Below are 21,139 nucleotides of genomic sequence, written 5' to 3' on the forward strand. Positions count from 1 at the left end.
CCTTTCGAAATCAGGTTCTATTAATCATTATGTAAAAACGACTGCAAGTACATAATGTAAGATATGGGTATAATAATATATGTTTAAGTGCAATTATTATTATTATTATTATTAAAATATTGCTATGATCTTAGTTACCTGTTTAAACATATCCTTAGTGAAATTCTATGTGGACAATTGGGTTACAGTACAATATTATTCTGTGTACCGGAAAATTATGTTCGTTTTACAGCTCCTATGGAAGCAGTGTTATTTTCAAATTCATAATTATTTTATTGTGACATAGTTTGCCTGGTCACCTCTTCTTATCTGGATGGCAGCTTTTGATTCCATCTTTTGTACAATGTCTTATCTTTACAGTGTGTTAGAGCGTTCTTTCACATTATCTTAGTTTCTGAATTGTTTTCCACTTAAGAAATTTTGAAGAAAGAAAGAGAAGTGGTACAATGAAACCATATTAGGTGAATAAGATGGGTGATTTTAAAGCTTCCAAACCAAACTCCGCTATTTTGTAGAGCCTACTGTATCATTAAAGAAACAGAAGATCTTGCATTATCATGCAACAGAATAACTTTCCGTTCGCTACAGATAGCCGTTTTTCTTTCATCGTTTGGACTCAATACTTCCAACTGGAAGCTGTATCTCTCTTAATTAATAGTCTTGTTTTAACTTATAATATAATGAATTGATCCTCTCGTATCCTATCATGTTCGTAACAATCTCTTTAGTGCTAAACCTGTTCATGTGTAGTAGTGGTTTGTCCTGGTTCTAATCACTTTCTCGTAGATGATCCATTTTCATCCCCAGTTATCAGACAATCTAGAAGTGTGCGATTTCTAAGCCTAGCAAGGAGAGGGATGTTAATAAACTATACAATAATATGGAAGAGGTGATTACTCACATCAAAATAAGGGGAAAAGTTCATAGTTTCAGAGATAAGGATGTCCAAAATCGTAGGAAAGCTACATTTTTGAACTAATTATAAACTTCGGTCAGTACCAGGTAAAAGAGTTATTCAAACCGGTTGAATACTTGTAGTTTCGATTATTACGAGTACGTCGAACAAATGGTTTCTCTTCCTTAAAACATAGTTGTCTGCTGTCTTTATCTGTGGTGAATAATCACTTGACGAAAACTTCAAACATTTCATTTCATTCCTAGTTCAAAAGTGAGGATTGTCTGTAAATTATTTTATTTATTAAGGATGTTTTTTATTTTTATTTTGGTGTAATTTAAAATAAGTTGCAAAATAACTAAATAATTAACATATTGATCATACTTTCCAGATTAAATTACACCATTCGTGGCTGAAATCAACAATAACAGTAGCAACAAGTTTCATTATTTATCTCAAAACCTTATGGTTTAGAAAATATAACTATTCCTTAAATACTATTAAGAACGCAATTTAGAAATTATAATATTCCCCAAATACAACTTCTGTTCAGAAAGCTTGGTGAATGACGTCATACTGCCAGTGGCAGAGCTAAGGGAGGGCCAGGGAGCCAGGCCCCCTTCCTCAAATTATTGTGCCCCCTAGTGCGCCCCCCCCCCCACACACACAGAGTGATAATGCTATAGGTCGACAAACGTTGAGTTGGCAGTGGCCACAAGTGGAACTACTACCGAAACATTTCTCGACAACCGAGTTACCAACTGCAGAATACCGTATATTGCAATAGTTTGTAGTATAGCAAGATCTTATTCATCTAAATCTGTAAGGTGCATGCATTGACCTCACTACTTGAATGTTCCTTTTTTAATCTCTGTCCCTTATCTGGTTATCTCCTTTTCCGACAAAGAACCACAAAAAAAAAGCAAAATAGTGGGCATTCGCTTGAATGTTAAAAGGCATACTAAAATATGAGATGCTTACTCTACTTACAAATAGTAGTAAGCAGTAAAATATTACACTTGCGTTGCGTCTTCGTACACTAGTAATTAATTTCCATTGATTATGGCAAGATAGAACAAATGCATAGCATCCATTAAATAATTTGGTATTATTATTATTATTATTAATTATTATTATTATTATTATTATTATTATTATTAAATAATCTTAATATCGAGCCGCCTTGTTTAATATACAGTAAAAAAAAGAGAGCAAAAGTTTTAATTATTTCTGAAATAATTATTACAATGGTTCTGATTCCACCTTAAAATGTAGGTCCACATGCCATATAACCTCGGTGCTGAAGAGATTTGTTAAACTTCAACAAACAAATGTTATGTATGGAATTCCTTAATATTATCTTCTGTAAAATTAAGAAATTTATAAGGAAAAATATATAATTTATCAGTTAGTGTATCATCAAGTATCAAAAGTATTATATTATGAGTAGTTTAGTGCTTCTTCGTAAAAGTTTGCTTTTAAGGAATAGCCAGAAGCATTTCATTCTATAGTAAAAAAGTGTTCGTTAAGGATATCTAATGTCTGAGAGTTAAGTATAAGAATCTTAAGAATAAATTTTCCTTTTACTCCACGTATGACGTAATTGGAGATAAAAGAAAAAAGGCAATCTTAAATATATTACTCCTACCTTCTAGTTCTTGCACATGCACCACCGTTGTAGATGAAACAAGTAAAATCACAAGTATCCACAATATGAATGGATCTATTAAGCACTTCATCTTTTTCTAATATTTGAGAATAAGTGCACAATATGAGCAAACTAACAAGTCAGCACAATGAACTTATCAGTGAGAACTTACCTCTGTATTTCTTACGTTTTAAGAGACTCTTATCTGTATAGTCATAGAGATAAAGCAAGTACATACCTTTCTTATACATATTAAGCAAAAGTACTGAAAACATTGTATTAACTTAATATTCCGTTAACAGTATTCTCTCGAATAATAGGTCCGAGAATTCCATGTAAACAGATTTAATTTATTGATCAGTTAAAACAGTATGAATGATTATAGTAATAGTCAGAAGAAGAAGCAGCAGCAGCTGTAAGTGATTTTTCATCTGAAGTATGGGTCAGCTCCTATTCCATCATGACCTTGATTTCAAGGACGTCAGAGGCTAGTGGTACAGGGGTGGGGTTGAGCAACAAAATTGGCACTCCAAAAGCAAAATTAGTACCGTGTTTGAAATTTAGATCATGTGATATGTTTTGCAGTTTTTTTTTTAAAAAAAAAATATAATGGATTATGCTGAAATGGTTTGAAATTTGTAGCAGTTTTGCGATAAGCAGAAAAAAAAGATTTACCATTTTTGAATTACCTTTACCAAATTTAATTTTAGCTTGCCTTTAATTTTAGCTTTAGTAGGTTCTACACTACTTATATAATTAGGTGGATGGAACTATTAAGCTACCAGATCAAGGTTAGAGTGGCCAGTTTCTTTTCTTTGTGGTTATTCAAAAATTTATATAATCATCTTCATCATAGATATTCTGCCACCGCAACTGAGAAGCTTCCATGCTCCTCGTCTTCCGCTGACCTCTTCGTCTTTACTACGTACGACGATTTTTGTTTTGATATCGTCTGTCAATTGTAGCCTTATTTGCCCATTCACTCTATTTCCTGCCACCATATCCTCTAGCATGTCCCTCATGATGATACAGTTCCTTCTCGGGCAATATTCCAACCAGTTTCTCTTCTTCTTTTTTTCAATAATATATAAAATTGTTCTTTTCTACATCACTATTTCTAACACCCTCTCATCCGTTTTCTGCTTTACCTAACTAATCCTCTTCATTCTTCTCCACTCCCATATTTCGAAAGTCTCCAGTCGTTTTTCACCCCTTTTGCATATTGTCCATGTTTCTGCCCTATACAGGCATTTTATGAGTCTGTATCTCAATTCTTTATTCAAAATCCCACAAAATAGACTTCTCTTCCTCTTAAAGGCTTCTTTCGCCATTCCTCTCCTAGCTTTTATTTCACGTTCGCACTTCATGTCATCTTTTTTGAAAAATAGGAAATTGAGGAATAGGAATGTAAGGGTGGATTGAAAAGTAGGGGGAAGGTATATATCATGCACACAAAAGAAGTGAATAGACTAATTATGGCTCAGGAGCTGATAAGTACTACAACCGGAGCCGAGGTACACCGTAGTACAGGGGGCCTCCAATTCCACACAACTTATTCATAAGAATATTAATATTTTATTATTTATGAACAGCTTTCAAGCTGCAGCATGTGTTCATGTTTATAAACACAAATTTCAGCTTCCAACGTTTCTTTATTACAATGTTTCAATTTGAAAGCAACACAACAACTTTGGAAACAGTGTAAATGACTTAGAACAATGTAAAATACAAACATAACAGTGCAACAAAATTTTTTTCTATAAAAATAACATCTTTTACAACATTTTGCTTTTTTGCAAAATGATCTATAATTATATTTTCAAGCTTTACTAAAATGTCCCTTTCAATTGCCATAAGCATATAAATGTTTCCAAGTGTTTGGGGGACAAAGTACTTCTTAATCTACATTTTATCAATTTCAACCTGAAAAGTTTCTTTGCAAGAAACCTAAGTAACAAACAAAGTAAGTATAACTCTATAAGCAAAAAAGAGCCCAAAAAACCATTTGTCTTCAAATTATATTTCTTAAGAACTTAAAAAAAAAAAAAAAAAAAACAGCAATTAAGACAGTTTTTACAATATGGTTTGGTTTTATTATGAGTGAAAATTTGTTTCATATCAGTCCCTGATGGCTCTAAATCTACATCGTAAACAGTGACACAGTTTTCTCCCTCAGATAGTTCGTTCGACTTTTTGTACTCTTCAATAACACTTTTAACAGAGAGTTCCAGTTTACTAAAAAGTTAACGAACTCTTCTCTTAGGGATTGTTAACTAACTTCCAGTATGTTAACTTAGAGACTGTTAACCAGCTTCTGCACAAATAATAATAATATTTTCCAGCACTGTTTCTGGAAATTCCTTTACAAGGTTAAAATTTTTTGAATCTAAGCAGGGTGGCTCAAAAGCAGATATACAGTCCCGTACAGATCAACTCATTGCTTTTTATATCATTTCTTATTGTTATCCATCAGGTAGACTTAGTTTCTTTATTTGTTCTTAATGTCTTTTTTATTTATATCTTAAGCTCGGAACAATCGAAGCAAATAAACCTATAAACTAGAATGTTATCCTTGATCAATGCAGGGGTGTATACCTATTTTGGGGCCACCCTGTTTATTGGCCCAGAATTACACTGGGCACCTCAGTTTTATACTTTTTAAGCAAATTACCAAAGACCTAATCTTCTCCTTCGCTCTGGAGCAGCTTCTTGCGTTTTCGTCGTAAACGAACCTCTGGCAAAACAGTCGAAACTACTACGCTGAATGCATTATTTACCCATTCAGCCAACTCAGCCAGCATTTACGATAAATTCAAAATCCAACCGATATTCATCAAGTTTGGAAATTACTGTATGTAGCATTCTGTAAGTCTGTAGCATGTTAACGCCACTTCGCTGTAGGTACTTCGAGAGAGCATAGAGGTGTTTGTTGGAAGATGCGAGGAAATACTTGAGTAGTAAGTATTGCTTTATACTTTAATAGTCCTTCTTTGAGCTTTTTTGCTTTATGTCTAGCTTCAAATCTACTATTCTGGTCAGTTGCTACTTCCTTCAATGTGCAGATTAGCTGTACATACAATGCATTTCTGAGATCCGAGAAATAACCAAACTGCAGTGCAGCATCTTTTGCCCCCCATCTTATTTCCTCAATTATGTTCAGTCATCTTGCATCACATTTGCTTCTCCATGCATCCATTCGCAAATATGACCCCCTAGTAAACACGGCACACTCGTTTAAAACACTGAACAAAGAAATTGTAGTTAAAATTTTTAGTTTCAGCCGCTCCTAAACTACTGCAAAAATAGAGATTTATCGTCCTATAAATGTTGTATTTATTTAATTGCTTTTAAAGCAATGATAATAATAATGATGATGAGTGTTCAGCTGTGGGACTAGTTTTTGACCTAACGGTCCCCAGACAAGGTGAACAACGACAATGCCTTGCCATTGCCTTCTGTCGGATGAGTCCAGTGGCGGGATTCTAAAGTATAGAAGAATAGTTACATCTAACATAATCGTTATTCTCTAATTTCCTAGGATCTTCTTTTCTCTTTCCTACATTTTTTCCTTTTCTCTGTATCCACTTTTTATCGTTACATGAATTTCGGAGAGAGGAGGGGCATATTCCACCTACCTCGTGTGGCTTCGCCATCATCTCATGCAGTACAAATCACAATTTTAAGTCTAAAGAAGTGTTATATATCAATCAGCTTCAGATGTGACTGACTATTTAAGTCTGAAATATTTTCGTGTAGCACATACCTTTGACTTTCTTATCTACTGAAGTACATTTTTCTCAATTACTTTTTCTTTTCGTACATTCTGAAATTACGACATGCATGAAACAATTCAAGATTGCTGAGTACTAGAATACATTTCAAGGACCCTTGGCATTCAGAAAGAAATGAAAAGTCAATGATCAATTATTAATTCTGTCGGAAGTTGTCATACCAAATGGAGCATGGAAATTAAGTACAATATAATTCCACCACTGGGCCTCATTAATTTATAATTGGCGGGAGACCTACCAGAATTCTCCTGGTATCCCGGTGGGCCTATCCGGCCCTATCCCTTTGGGGATCTTATGGTACATTTTGTACCATACGCGTTTTTCATGGTACATTGCGTTATTTCTCTTCTATTTGAGCTTTTTCGTCCGTTTTTTTTGTTTTGTTTTTCAAGTCCAGAGACATTGTAGAAGACATTATGTATGGTTTCAGACCGTCCTGCGTCCAGACATGGGAGGTGATGACGTCATAAATCAAAAATTTATTTTCTTATTTTCTAAGCCTATGTTCAATATTTTTTGGCGGGCTTATTTTTCTACGTAGAAGATCGAAATTTTGCACAAACATTCAGTCCACCGAGTAGTATTTACCAGATTTTTTGTTCCGATGTCAGTGCTAAAACAGGGGGGAAACCAGAGGGGCAAAGGGGTAAAAATAGGGATTTTTACCCCAAAAATCCCGTATTTCGTCATTTTCCCGCCAAAAAAACATGATAGGACCACGTGAGTCATACCGTCTGAAAGGCCGTTCCATTCTGAAGAGAACGACGGTTGAATTATTATTCTAGGGTAATTAGGGTCGTCTCAGTGAATTTTTATCCAAATATACTTCTGTATAGGGTAAAAGTGGGGCATGGTAGGGAAATTTTTTCTGGCGGGCCTATTTTTTCACGTAGAAGACTGAAATTTTGCACAAACATTCAGTCCACCGATTAGTATTTACCAGAAGTTTTTTTTTCCGATTTCTGCTTAAAAACAGGGGGGTCCAGAGGGGCAAAAGTTGAAAAAAGGGAAATTTTGCCCCAAAAACTCCCTTTTTTCAGGAATTTCCCGCCTTAGATACATGATGGAGACATGTGAATGGTACCGCCAGAAAGGCAGTTCTATTCAGAAGATAATATGGGCGACACATGACCCTAGGGTAATTAGGGATGTCTCAGAATTTTTTCCCCCTGAGATCATAGTGTTTTATGGTGATTTGGGGCATTGTGGGAATTTTTGATAAAAATTCTCCCGTCTTTACTATTCAAGATAGAAACTTGAAATTTGGCACACACATTCAGTATACCAAGTACTATTTATCAGATTTTTTTTAGATGGCTACGATCACACAGGGGGGTCCAGGAGGGGCCAAAGTTCGAGAAAAAAAATTCCCTCCGAAATTTTCACTTTGACATTTTTTTCCGCTTCTGGTATATGGTATGAGCATGTAAGTGGTACCATTTGAAAGCCAGCTCTATTCTGAAGAGAATGAGGTATGAACCATGATCCTAGGATAAATAGTGACGATGCAGTAGCTGCTTGACTGAAAGTCTCAAAAATAGCCCAAAAAGCCAAGATCTCCATTGCTGAGTACTAGAATACATTTCAAGGACCCTTGGCATTCAGAAAGAAATGAAAAGTCAATGATCAATTATTAATTCTGTCGGAAGTTGTCATACCAAATGGAGCATGGAAATTAAGCACAATATAATTCCACCACTGGGCCTCATTAATTTATAATTGGCGGGAGACCTACAAGAATTCTCCTGGTATCCCGGTGGGCCTATCCGGGCCTATTATAGCTTCATTACACTACCAGCACACGTCAATATTTTTCCGGTTCGATATAAAGGTACTCGAACGTATCATAATATGAAGAAACTATGTCCATGAAAGAGTGTAATTTTTTGCTTTGCATATTTTTACTACTACTAGTAGTGTTGTAAAAAAACGGTTTTTTTCTGTGAAGTTTTTTTTTTTCAATAAAAAACATCGTTCTTTTTCATGTTTTTTTTTCAAATGTCTGTTTTTTTTCTGGCAGCTATTATTTATTGATTTATGTTGAAGATTATTGAAATAATCAATAGAACTTAAGTCGAAGCCCTCGTAACTTACAAATCGTTTGTTTCCTTGTACCTATACGAGCAAAATCGTGTGATTATTATTTTCGGACACAGATCATTTTTGACGTTTTCCTACTTTGTCAGTTAGTGGCTTATTGCGCAAAAACCATTTACCCTATTGATATGGTTAAGACCTTGTTTTTTAGAAAAGGAATGTGGCTATTTTTTGGTGTACGTTACATTGCAGTGTTGCGAGCGGGTGGGAAATTACTGAGGAAAACGTAGGAGTGAAAATTTACAAAAAATCCCTAACCGAATTTCAAGATTTTTTGTATCTAGCACCACTGTTGCCATATGGGTCTAAGTCACCTAAAAAAATTCTTTGGTGCGTTGACAGGGTACAGTGAAAACCTGAAGTCGCTGGCTTCCATTCAAAGAGAGAAAGAAAAAATTGTTTGTTTCCATACACATGAAATTTTGACACTTTTTCTGAAGAGATGCTTTTGCCTCAGAAGCAAAAATCAACAGATATGCCGGGGCTACAGTTTCTCTAATTATCCTATTGAAACTTTTTATGGTGCGTTCTGTAGGCTGAAGAGAAGTCTTTCATGTAGTGGTACATTTGTTCCAACGTAGTGAGCAAGAGGGAAATAATAGAGGGGAAAGGGAAATTTGCCGAATTTTTCACTTAAAATCGAGAATTAATTGTTTTGGCTGGAAACACTGCCATAAAACAGACGTAAACTATCTGAAAGTAAATATTGGTACCCGAAGAATATATCCGACAAGTATCGTGGCGATATCTAACATAGTAAGCATGATTTTTTTTTAAAAAAAATTTCATTCTAACTCAGAAATGCACTATTTTCTTACCATTTACAGAACATGGTTTATTATAAGCCTCAACTGTACTTCCCCTAATTATTCTACCTGAACTTTTTATAGTGCGCTGTGTAGGCTAAGGACGATGCTTTTAGACAGTGGTACGTTTGTTCGAATGTAGCCAAAAAGAGGGAAATAATAGAGACAAAAAGGGAATTTTTTCAAAATTTCCCCCTAAAATCGGAAATTGAAATTTTCTGTAGCTAGCAACAGTGCTAGCAGACACACACAAACTATCTTAAAAGAAGCTTTGGTATCCCTATAATATATTCTACAAGTATTGTGACGATATCTAATAAAGTAAGCAGGTCATTAAAAATATTTCAGTCTACCTAAAAAAAAATCACAGTTATCTTTCCACTTAGAGAACAAGGTCTACTGTAAACCTCAACTGTATTTCCCCTAACTATCCTATTGAAACTTTCTATAGTGCGTTGTGAAGGGTAAAGACAAGACTTTCAGATACTGGTACTTTTGTTCCTATGTAGCCAACAAGAGGGATATAATAGACAAAACATGTAATTTTCCCCTAACATCTTGAATTAAAATTTTCCGTAGCTGGTAACACTGCTACCAGACAGACGAAAACTATCTTAAAATAAACACTGGTACATTACTAATATATCCTACAAGTATCATGGCGATATTTAGGAAACAATGCTTCTAATTACCAAAAATATATTTCGATAAACAGAAAAGTAGGGGAAAATCAACAGTTAGAACCTAAATCCGAATTTTTCGTGCGTCCCCTAAATACCCCACTATAACGATATGTACCCGAGTTTGTTCAGTAAGGACAAATGTTCGCCTGGCGTAAGTTGACTTACATTCGGACGTACAGGTACGGTTTATAACAAAAATTTCCAATGTTTTGCCCAAATTTAAGATGATTTTAATTTCCGTAGCTGGCAACACTGCGCGCAAGCCCGTCCAATTGATGTGAACAATTAGGTATCCATCCGACGTATCTTCGTGACAAGTCTTAAGGAGGTCTCACTAAAACGAATGAAGCTACAGGGGAAAAGTAATAAAGAAAATTCGAAAATTCTCGAATTTTTGACTGGGGTGAAATTTGAGAAGGAAATGAGTGTACATTTAATTACATTTTTTTGACTATTAACTTGTGTTATTGTAGTAATTATAGTCTTGACTAATAATAATGTCGTTGTTGTAAACAAAAACAATCTCTCCTTTTTACATCTTAATTCCAATACTGATGCTGAGAAATGCAGGGTGTTTCAAAATGAATATCGGGGAATTAAGTCTTCGTAGTACTTATTACATTTTACGCACAATTATAAACAATACATCAAATAAAAGAACAACTCAAACCGTTTTTGCTTCAAGTGTTCGATGTGAGCTTCATTCGTCACATGGCACACATTGAATCAATAGGTGAGAAAGGCCCATAAACTTTCCGCCATATGGCACAAAACATTCAATTCACACAGACGGTTGCACTGTAGCTACAGATTCAGTCTTTGCAAAATTAAAACACACAAAGCTTTCTGGTCTCTAGTCTTCAGCTTTGCTACTTGCTCTTTCTAACGGCAGACAGAGGAAACAATGCATGGCACGCGTGTGTACAAAACTGTTTGAGGCTCTTTCATTTGATAATACTTATAATTGTAAGTTAATTTTAATAGATAGGGTCTATTACAAAGTTTCAGAACCCTAATATTCATTTTGAAACACCATGCATTACTTCAAATTATGTCATCCCATATGCATGTCTTGTATGTACACTTATGTCCAAAATTATTGTCGCATGTCTATAAATATGTTGTTGTAGGAATATAATTTGATAACGAATCCGTCTGGTTTTTCTGATAATGTTAGTATGTGTACAGTGGCGTATTAAGGGGTGGCTTCCGGGCTTAAGCCCCCCCGAAATCTTACTTAGTATAATAAAGTAAATGAATTATCTTGCAGAATTTTTACATTTCCAGGCAAAGCACCCCCCCCCCGAAAGTTAGCAAAGTTCCTCCCGAAACAAAATCGTAAATACGCCACTGTATGTGTATAATCGGCAAAGACATGCATGTGGCAAATTTCATGTCAAAACAGCAGTAAATAAGAACAATAAAACGAAAATAAAACTTTCTTGTCCATTTAGCAACATTTTCTTTTACTCTTTCTCATTTTCGTATTTATAATTCTTTTCCTTTGAAATTTACCACAAATATACATATTTCGATTATACACACAGCATCAGTATTAAAAGTACCCTGCAAAATCATTATCAAATTATATTCTTACAAGAAGACAGTTATAGATATGCGACACTCATTTTGGACATGAGTGTATATATCATCGGGCCGGCCCTAGGCAATTTGTCGACAGCGCAATGACGTAATTTGCCGCCTCCCTCTTTCTCCAGAAAGAACAAATCTTAAAAGTCACGATTTTAAGTATGCTACTCCAGCATGAACAACAAAAGGGAGGGAAACTACACTCGCACTCAGAAAGGCTTAAATACTTACTACAGATACAATATTGTTGTGTTTTTTGTTTTTTCTTTAAATATTAATCTATTATGTTAGTGAAAGATAAAGCAAATACATTTGAAAGATGGTAATCCTTTTTATAGAATTCAATATCGAGTTTCAATCTCAACATATCAGTTTGCAATTATAGTGCAACTAGCTCTTTTACCTTTATTTATTGATTTTCCTTTTACATCAGTTATTTTTTCTAAAAAGTGTTTCCACCTTCAATGAAAACGATCTTATTTGCGACAAAGACAAAAGAAGCTTGGACTCAGTGACTTGGAACAGCCTAACAAAAACTCTTGTAAACAAACTTGAGATGGTGCAAAAGTGTTTTCCTAGAATACTTCGTTTTAAATTAGGACTTTACTATTATTCTAGCACGTATGAATATTGGATAACGTACTTTAATTTGGAACGACTGGCTGACAGGAAAAAAATTGATTGAATCTGTATTTGTAGAAAAGTTACTTGACAACCAATGTACCTCAGACTATATTTTAAAAATTGTTTATTTTAAAGTTCCAACATATGGTACAAGGGTAAAAATTTTATTGCAACCGCATAATAGAAAACATATTTTAATCTGTAGGATTTTAAAAAAGCTATAATGAATGCATCTCTTAAAATATGGCTTTATTTTTGAATTTTTAATATAACAGTACTTCTATTTTTTTACTTTTAATTTTCGACACTTCTTTGTTTTAATAATTGACGTACACTACACTGTCAGTGTTTTTATTATTAGTAATTTATGTTATAGATGTAATCATAATTTTATCACTTGTAATATATATTTATTGCTAAAATAATTTAGAATAAGACAAAGTGCCGTATTTTTGCTGTTCTCAGCACGTAAAAATAAAGTTTATTATTATTATTATTATTATTATTATTATTATTATTATTATTATTATTATTATTATTATTATTATTATTATTATTATTATTATTATTATTATTATAACAATGTGATATTTTTATTAATTCCTCATTTAATAAAAATAGACTGATAATTTCTGCATTTTAGAGGAAATTAACGGAAAATATTAAAATGTTATTCATTGTAAAGAAAGGTAAGGTAGGGTATATCTCGTACCTTGCAGATGAAATTCCTACTATAATATAAAAGTCTGGATTTATATTGTCTTGTTCTCTGAACTTTCAAATTTGGATTATTTTTATTAATTTCTAGATTAGAAGACTACAACTTCCAAAAGAAAGAAAATATTACATTAATAAAATCAATTATAATACACAACAGAATCGTTTTCGCTCCAAATATATTTCTTTTTATGTTGACATTGATGATTTCAATACTAATTAACCAATAAAATGATAATATGGTGCTTTTCTGGGAGCAAAATAGCTCAGTAGTTACTTGAAATTTTACCTGTATGGGGAAGTATTTGAAGTGTGGATATTGGCCTATTCTTTCTAGGACTGTGGACAAACACTATGTTCGAGTGAAAATGTGTTGTTCAACAGTGAAACCACATGTGATCCGAATCTACGTTAAAATGTAAATCATAAAGTCACTGAACTTCAAATAAATAATATAATAATAACAAGTGAGTTTTTCTTTCTCAATGTAAAATTATGGTAGACTTCCAAACTATGTAAAATCAATACTCAAACTTGAAGTAGTACACCTATAACTACTGGTTGCAATAAAGGAATAACATTAAGGATAGATTCTGTTCCTCGGGCACTGAATAAATATCAAAACGCCATTTTGTGATGGACAAGCATCGTGTGCGTGGGTTTTCTCCGGATTCTCCCGTTTGCCTTCACTTTCTTCATTCCACCTTTCGTTCATTTCTCATCACCGTCTCCTTTCGCCTAGTCGGCATAACCGTGGGACGTAAAACTTAAAGAAAAGATTTCATTCCATTCAAAACGCCGTTACTCGTACCTTTTACTGTTTTGGCTGTATACGGACTAACATTAAAATCGGAAGTGGTAATAATTGATGTCTATCACTTTTAATTGTGATAAAAAAGAATAAAATCAAAAATATTCTTAGTACTGAATCCATATATATATATATATATATATATATATATATATATATATATATATATATATATATATATATATATACCTGCTTGTCTCTATTTCCGTTTTACCTGTTGTGCGATCAGTAATGTGATCGAATAAACGTAGATTTTCGCCACTCCCGTGTTTTAACAAATAGACAAAAGTTTGAACAAAATTCATACTTGAGGCAGGGAAGCTGTGTCAAAAACCATGTTTTGATATCCCTACCGTTTTTGCTCTATGGAAATAAGTATATAAACCGGAAGTACTAGTAAACTCCAACCACTTCCGATTTCGATTGTGTTGTAGATTCTGATAGTTACACTCTCTTGAAACGCTGGACCAATTGAAAAAAAAAAAAAAGAACTTGTTGCTATCTATTAATATTTGTATTCTATAGCAATGAATGTTAAAACAAGAAGTAGTTGAATTCAGCAATTTACAGTTTGAAATACTATTCTTATTAATATTACTTCACATCAGTTCATGGCCGCTAGCAGTTTTGCCGCCCTGGGCGGTACTTTCAACTGCCGCCCCTTTAATCCGCCGGTATTAGGAAAAAGTAAGATGCCATATTACTTTTAGTAAACAATGCATAAAACAGTAAATAAAAACAGTGGAACAGTAAATAAAAAATTGAATTACCTCTCTCGAATGCTTACGTAGTATTTGAACGACTCCATACATGACACAATATTCAGTATGCTCGATTTCGCTGTGATATACAGCAGGGCATACTGAGAATTTTATATATATATATATATATATATGTGTGTGTGTGTGTGTGTGTGTGTGTGTGTGTTTTAGTCCGACTAAGAATTTTAATTTTTAAGCTTATTTTATATCAAAAGGTGTTTCCAATAGAATATGAAGCATGAAGGTAATATAGGGTATCAGATATTACTAAGTGATTAGCCTAAGACTTATAATGTACTAAACACAATAGAAATACACAAATTTAATATACTTTAATTGAAACAACTTTTCTTGCTTTGATATGAGCAAATTCCTTTATTACATTCGCGTAGTCCAATGTTTCAGCCAATTCGTGTTCCATTGATATAATCACTAGACCACTTAAGCGTGTTTTAGATATGGAAGAACGTAGATAGTTTTTAATAAGCTTAGAGTAAGTTTCGAAAAACTTCTTTCTCTACTTGTCACTGTTACTGGTAAGGTAAACAAAATCATAACTGCAACACTGACATTGAGAGCAAAGTCATATTCCTTAATTAATTTTAGTCTTTTTGGTGAACTTTTAAGCTTAATTATAGCGGATAATAATTTCAGTTTGTCTTTCAAATCATTGGGGTTAATATCTTTCGATTCTTCGCGTATTAAAATGCAGACACTTTTCAGACAAAAATTCAGGTGGCATATCTTTTAGATTACTTATATCGTAAATAAAATAGAAATACTTGCTGTGATGTTTAAGTTGCTCAAACGTTTCTCTTAAAGCTAACACAATCACGTCTAGAATTTTATAATAAAAACCGACCTTGTATTTTGTTTTGTGGATCTTCAATAGCTTTATCCTCTGCCTCTTACTGAAACTCTCTCTTCTTTCGACTTCTAGCTTTCACTGTATTACATATCCGTGGATCATCCACATCTAATACTAATGCCGACTCCATCGCATCAACCAAGTAAAATTGAAACTTTGCATAATTTCTGCTCCTCTCAAAGTACTTAGATATATTTTGAAGAAACCCGACTCCATCCGAAACATGAGACTCAATGCTTTGGATACTTTTGCTATGTTTATGTGAAGTGAAAAGTCATACCAGATAACGAGTGGGCAAAGAAAGTAAAGCCACGCAGCTGGTTTGCTATACATAGAGAAGCGCAGGTGACCGTTCTGTCTATTCTATTGCCATTACGTATTTGAAGTAAAGTATCATAAACCCCCCTATTTGATATCTAAGTGGAGTCAGAGTATCAATTCAGCTCTCCCATCTTGTGGTGCTGAATGGTTTTAAAGTGAGGCTGCTAAGGTTAAACTGACGCAGAAAAGAAGTCATTTTAACTAGAACTTTTTTAACTATACAAAAAAGAAAAAGAAAGAAAGAAAAGAAAAGAAAAGAAAAAAGAAACGGTGGACTGAGATATTGTGGCTGCATCGTTAACGACAAAGTTTAGTAAAGGAACATAGAAGGCAAAAGATTGCTTCTCGATATCATTTACAGATTTTGCTCTATGAAAATCAATATTGAAACCAAAAGTACAAGTAAACTTCAACTACTTCCGGTTTCGGTAGTGTTCTAGGTGATTACACAGTATGTTCTCTTGAGACATTGGATCTATTGCAAAATACCGCTTGTCTTTATCTATTACCGTTTTTATTCTACGGCGATAAAATCGAAACCAGAAATGGTTGGTTTTTATTGCTTCCAGCGAATAGAAGATTAAGCCAGTGGTGGATCTAGTCCGAGGCCAGGGGGCCTAGAACACCCAGTTTTTTGAATAACAAAAATAATTTTAGCTATTATTTAAATAGTTTTGGAAGTTTATAGTAAACTCATGATATATCTATCATAGTCTGGGTTCTGCCTGCCCCTTGTTTTTTCTTCTAGATCCGTCTCACTGGTTAGCCTATTATATGAAACATGTTCTTGTGACGCTGAATCGTTTGCAAGAAACCGTTTGTTCGTTTCTTTTATTATATGTACCAAATTTCACATAAGTAAATCCCCACGCTGAGCGGGTTTGCATATCCAGGCTCCTAACTATGAAAATATTTACGATCACTCCAACCCCAATCATTTCACAGATTCAACCTGTTGTATATAAGTTATTAGGACATAAAATTGAATGTAATTTATACGAAAAACCCTTTTATCCATTGCAAGACCTGTAACGTCCAAATATTCACCACAAACTTATAGTTGTATCGACATAAACAAACAAACAAAATAAAAAAAAGTGTGGAGCAGGAAACCACTTTACACAAAAGTCAAAAGAGGTCATTGAAGGCATACGAAGTGGTCGAGCGGTTTGGGTGACTAGTCTGTCAATCAGAAGTTTATGTGTTCAAACCCTGTAGAAAATATTCGTTTTGTTTTTTTCTTAAAAGTGTGTTCCTATTTTCATCAGAGGACTGAGAACATTTCTTTGAATAAATCTTTGGAAACTACTTTTCTCTCAAATTCGATTAGAAGCGAACATTATATGAATTGCTAATCTAAAATCCACAGCTGAGAACAAAATATTAAGTATGTTCAATATGTCATTATTATCATTTGATTTGTAATTAAAAACTAATTATAAGCATTGACGATTTCAGAAGATTCTCCCCGGTAATGGTCAAGATATGAATGAGAAAAAACTGATAAAACATTATTAGTCTACTTTGAGCATGATCGAAAATAACTTATGGCCACGAAGGGGAAATTTATGTCGACAGGGTCTCAAATTCTCCGACGGGTCATGACCTGAAATTATCATTGTTTGAAAGGTATCCTTAACAAATAGAATATTATATTTATTTCTCCTTCTACGTTTTGAAATGGAAAAATCATAATTTTAAATAGAATTATAATACGATAAGCATAAAGATTTATACAACTAATGAAGTAAATATCCTTGTGTAAGTTATCGATTTCTATTCGGATTAAAACTCGAATATTCGTTTGCATCACACTTTAAAGTAAATCCTCTCTATATATAGTTCCTACTGGAAAGCATGTTTAACTCCAATTACTTAATCAATATTTTTAATAATATATTTTTATTGTAATACTCTTACTATTCAATGTTGTATGCACTTAATTTCCCAAAGCAAAACCTCACAAATGTATAATTGACTAGTAAATATTATCAAATAAATTATCATTTAGTTTACGTAAACATTGCATCGCCTGATTTGAAACTTCGTATTTTAAATAATAATAATAATAATAATAATAATAATAATAATAATAATAATAATAATAATAATAATAGTAGTAGTAGTAGTAAAATCATAGCCATATCTTTATCAGAATTTCAGGCTTAGTCAATAAATGAATTCAACATAGTCTCTATTCGAAGCTCTATTTAATCGAATCAGATAGAAATACGAAGAGGAACTTCGAGAACAGATAAAAGAAAAATGTTATTTTGGTGGGTTTGGAAGTAACTTTTAAGAGTTAGTTTTTTTTTTTTTTTTTTTTTTTTTGCAAATTACAGACAAATGCCTTGGACACTTTTTTCTTTTCTTTAAGTTAACTGATTCACCGAACGTATCTGACATATGAGTAACTTGTCTCTATATTCTACTCGGTTATACACGTTTTACAATCTTTTCCATTAACCTTGAACGACGAGAACACGAACACAAAAACATCCACATAGGTATGACAGTTAAAATTCCTAACCTCCCCCACGGGGAATCGAACCCGGGACCACATACACCTGAGGCACACGTGCTAGCCACTAGACCAGCGGGAAGAGCAAATAAACGGTATTTTGTAGTGTCTGAAGTTTATAGCTATTTCACCCTGTTGTAGTATGTTTATTGATTTTTTAATGTTTACCGTATTCGTTACTTTGAGGAATGATATATATTATTGATATAGGTTTTATTACATATTCGGCCATAAATATTATATAAATTATCAGAATTATTCATGATCTTCCATGGAAATTCACTGGTGCATGCACAGTAGACAGACAGTGTAATTGGAAGATGAGTTCAACAGAGATTATAGGGCTATATTCCGCCGATTATATTTTATTTAATAACTATTTAGAGGAGATAACGAAAACGAGTCTACATAATGAAGATGGAATTTCCGTAGAAGATAGAATGGTGAGGTGTATACGGTTTGGGGTTGATATGGTTGTTGTTGTAGAATCTAAAAAGAAAATTAATAAGATGTAGAAAACTTGAGAAAGGCTTGTGAAGAATATGGGATGAAAATAAATGTTAGAAAGACAAAATCCATGGTGATTGAAACGAAGCGATCGGTGTGAAATATAGAAGTAGGAGCGGGAAAAAACAACAAGTGATTAGTTTTCGATATCTGAGTACTATTACTAGTGATGATATGACATGCGAACGTGAAATAAAAGCAAGGATAGAAATGGCGAAAAGAGCCTTTAGGATGGAGGAAATAGTATTTTGAGGGGACCACGAATAGAGTTGTAAAGAAAAAGACTCATAAAATGCTTCGTTTACTGTATTTTACTGTATTTATAGGACATAAACATGGACGAAACTGTAGAAACTCTTAAGAAGGAACTGTATCATGAGGGATGTGCTAGAGGGTATGGTGGCAGGGAAGAGAGGGAGAGGACGAATTAGACTATATAGAAACAGAATTAGGCTATTGGCGATATCAAAACAGAAAAATCGTATGTGAAGATGGAGAGGTTAACAGAAGATCGTGGAGCATGGCAGCTTCTCAGCTGCGGTAAGTGACCCGCTGGTAATGGCGGAATACTTCTGATATAATGATACTGATGATGCACAGTAGGAACAGAAATATCCACTTTACTGTCATTGCTAATACGAATCACAATGCAAATTTCTACAGGTTGTCAAAATACCTCGCTCTAAAAGCTGTAGAAAACTATCTGTTACTATGCGAGGGAAAATCATAGGTCGAGCAACAATTAGACAAATTGCCATTCAGATAGCTAGGGGTATGAGCTGTGACGAGAAAACAGTGAAGAAATTGATTTAGCGGTATGAAGAAGGTAGTGAATATTTCACATCTTGGCCAAGAAGTAGGAGACATAATAATAATAATAATAATAATAATAATAATAATAATAATAATAATAATAATAATCCCAGGAATTTATATTTATTTCCAGCAAAACTTTTGCATACCCTCCTAGTGCAATATGATGTTTTTGTAAAACGGCAATTATAAAATTGTCAAGCTGAATTTGAAAGTCTTAATAAGTAGTGCTTTATTTATTTATTGCACAATTCTTTTATGCCAGTAGCTTTCGCCACCTTACTCGCTCTTCATGCTTACTCAGGAGGAAGCTGCAGGTCCCTAGGTTGGGAACTACTGCTTTCCACCAAGGAATTCAGACAGCCTGTTAGAAATTTGCGTTCTGACCAACATCAGAAAATTGTGTTCTTCTGTTTCTACTGCGCATGCACCAGTGAATTTCCATGGAAGATCATGAATAATTCTGATAATTTATATAATATTTATGGCCGAATATGTAATAAAACCTATATCAATAATATATATCATTCCTCAAAGTAACGAATACGGTAAACATTAAAAAATCAATAGACATACTACAACAGGGTGAAATAGCTATAAACTTCAGACACTACAAAATACATTTTATTTGTTCTTCCCGCTGGTCTAGTGGCTAGCACGTGTGCCTCGGGTGTATGTGGTCCCGGGTTCGATTCCCCGTGGGGGAGGTTAGGAATTTTAACTGTCATACCTATGTGGATGTTTTTGTGTTCTTGTTCTTGTCGCTCAAGGTTAATGGAAAAGATTGTAAAACGTGTATAACCGAGTAGAATATAGAGACAAGTTACTCATATGTCAGATACGTTCGGTGAATCAGTTAACTTAAAGAAAAGAAAAAAGTGTCCAAGGCATTTGTCTGTAATTTGCAAAAAAAAAAAAAAAAAAAAACTAACTCTTAAAAGTTATTTCCAAACCCACCAAAGTAACATTTTTCTTTTACCTGTTCTCGAAGTTCCTCTTCGTATTTCTATCTGATTCGATTAAATAGAGCTTCGAATAGAGACTATGTTGAATTCATTTATTGACTAAGCCTGAAATTCTGATAAAGATATGGCTATGATTTTACTACTACTACTACTATTATTATTATTATTATTATTATTATTATTATTATTATTATTATTATTATTATTATTATTATTATTATTATTATTATTATTATTATTATTTAAAATACGAAGTTTCAAATCAGGCGATGCAATGTTTACGTAAACTAAATGATAATTTATTTGATAATATTTACTAGTCAATTATACATTTGTGAGGTTTTGCTTTGGGAAATTAAGTGCATACAACATTGAATAGTAAGAGTATTACAATAAAAATATATTATTAAAAATATTGATTAAGTAATTGGAGTTAAACATGCTTTCCAGTAGGAACTATATATAGAGAGGATTTACTTTAAAGTGTGATGCAAACGAATATTCGAGTTTTAATCCGAATAGAAATCGATAACTTACACAAGGATATTTACTTCATTAGTTGTATAAATCTTTATGCTTATCGTATTATAATTCTATTTAAAATTATGATTTTTCCATTTCAAAACGTAGAAGGAGAAATAAATATAATATTCTATTTGTTAAGGATACCTTTCAAACAGTGAAGATTTCAGGGCATGACCTGTCGGAGAATTTGAGATCC

The 21,139-nt window shown here is 33.3% G+C and overlaps 2 protein-coding genes across 2 annotated transcripts in view; one reads left to right on the top strand and one right to left on the bottom strand.

Annotated features, from left to right (window-relative positions):
* The window catches only part of LOC145678922 (uncharacterized), a 26,147-nt gene extending 23,463 nt beyond the window's left edge, over positions 1 to 2,684 (bottom strand). Inside the window, exon 1 of the mRNA XM_081749529.1 lies at positions 2,544 to 2,684. Coding sequence (XP_081605655.1) covers positions 2,544 to 2,634 — 91 coding nt within the window. The 5' untranslated portion in view covers positions 2,635 to 2,684. The remainder of the gene's footprint in view (positions 1 to 2,543) is intronic.
* Gbeta5 (guanine nucleotide-binding protein subunit beta-5) overlaps positions 1 to 21,139 on the top strand; it is a 106,344-nt gene that overhangs the window by 27,664 nt on the left and 57,541 nt on the right. The gene's annotated exons all lie outside the window — the stretch shown is intronic.

The sequence above is a fragment of the Thermobia domestica genome, chromosome 2, assembly GCF_964235325.1.
Source record: "Thermobia domestica chromosome 2, izTheDome1.hap1.1, whole genome shotgun sequence".
Taxonomy (NCBI): Eukaryota; Metazoa; Arthropoda; class Insecta; order Zygentoma; family Lepismatidae; genus Thermobia; species Thermobia domestica.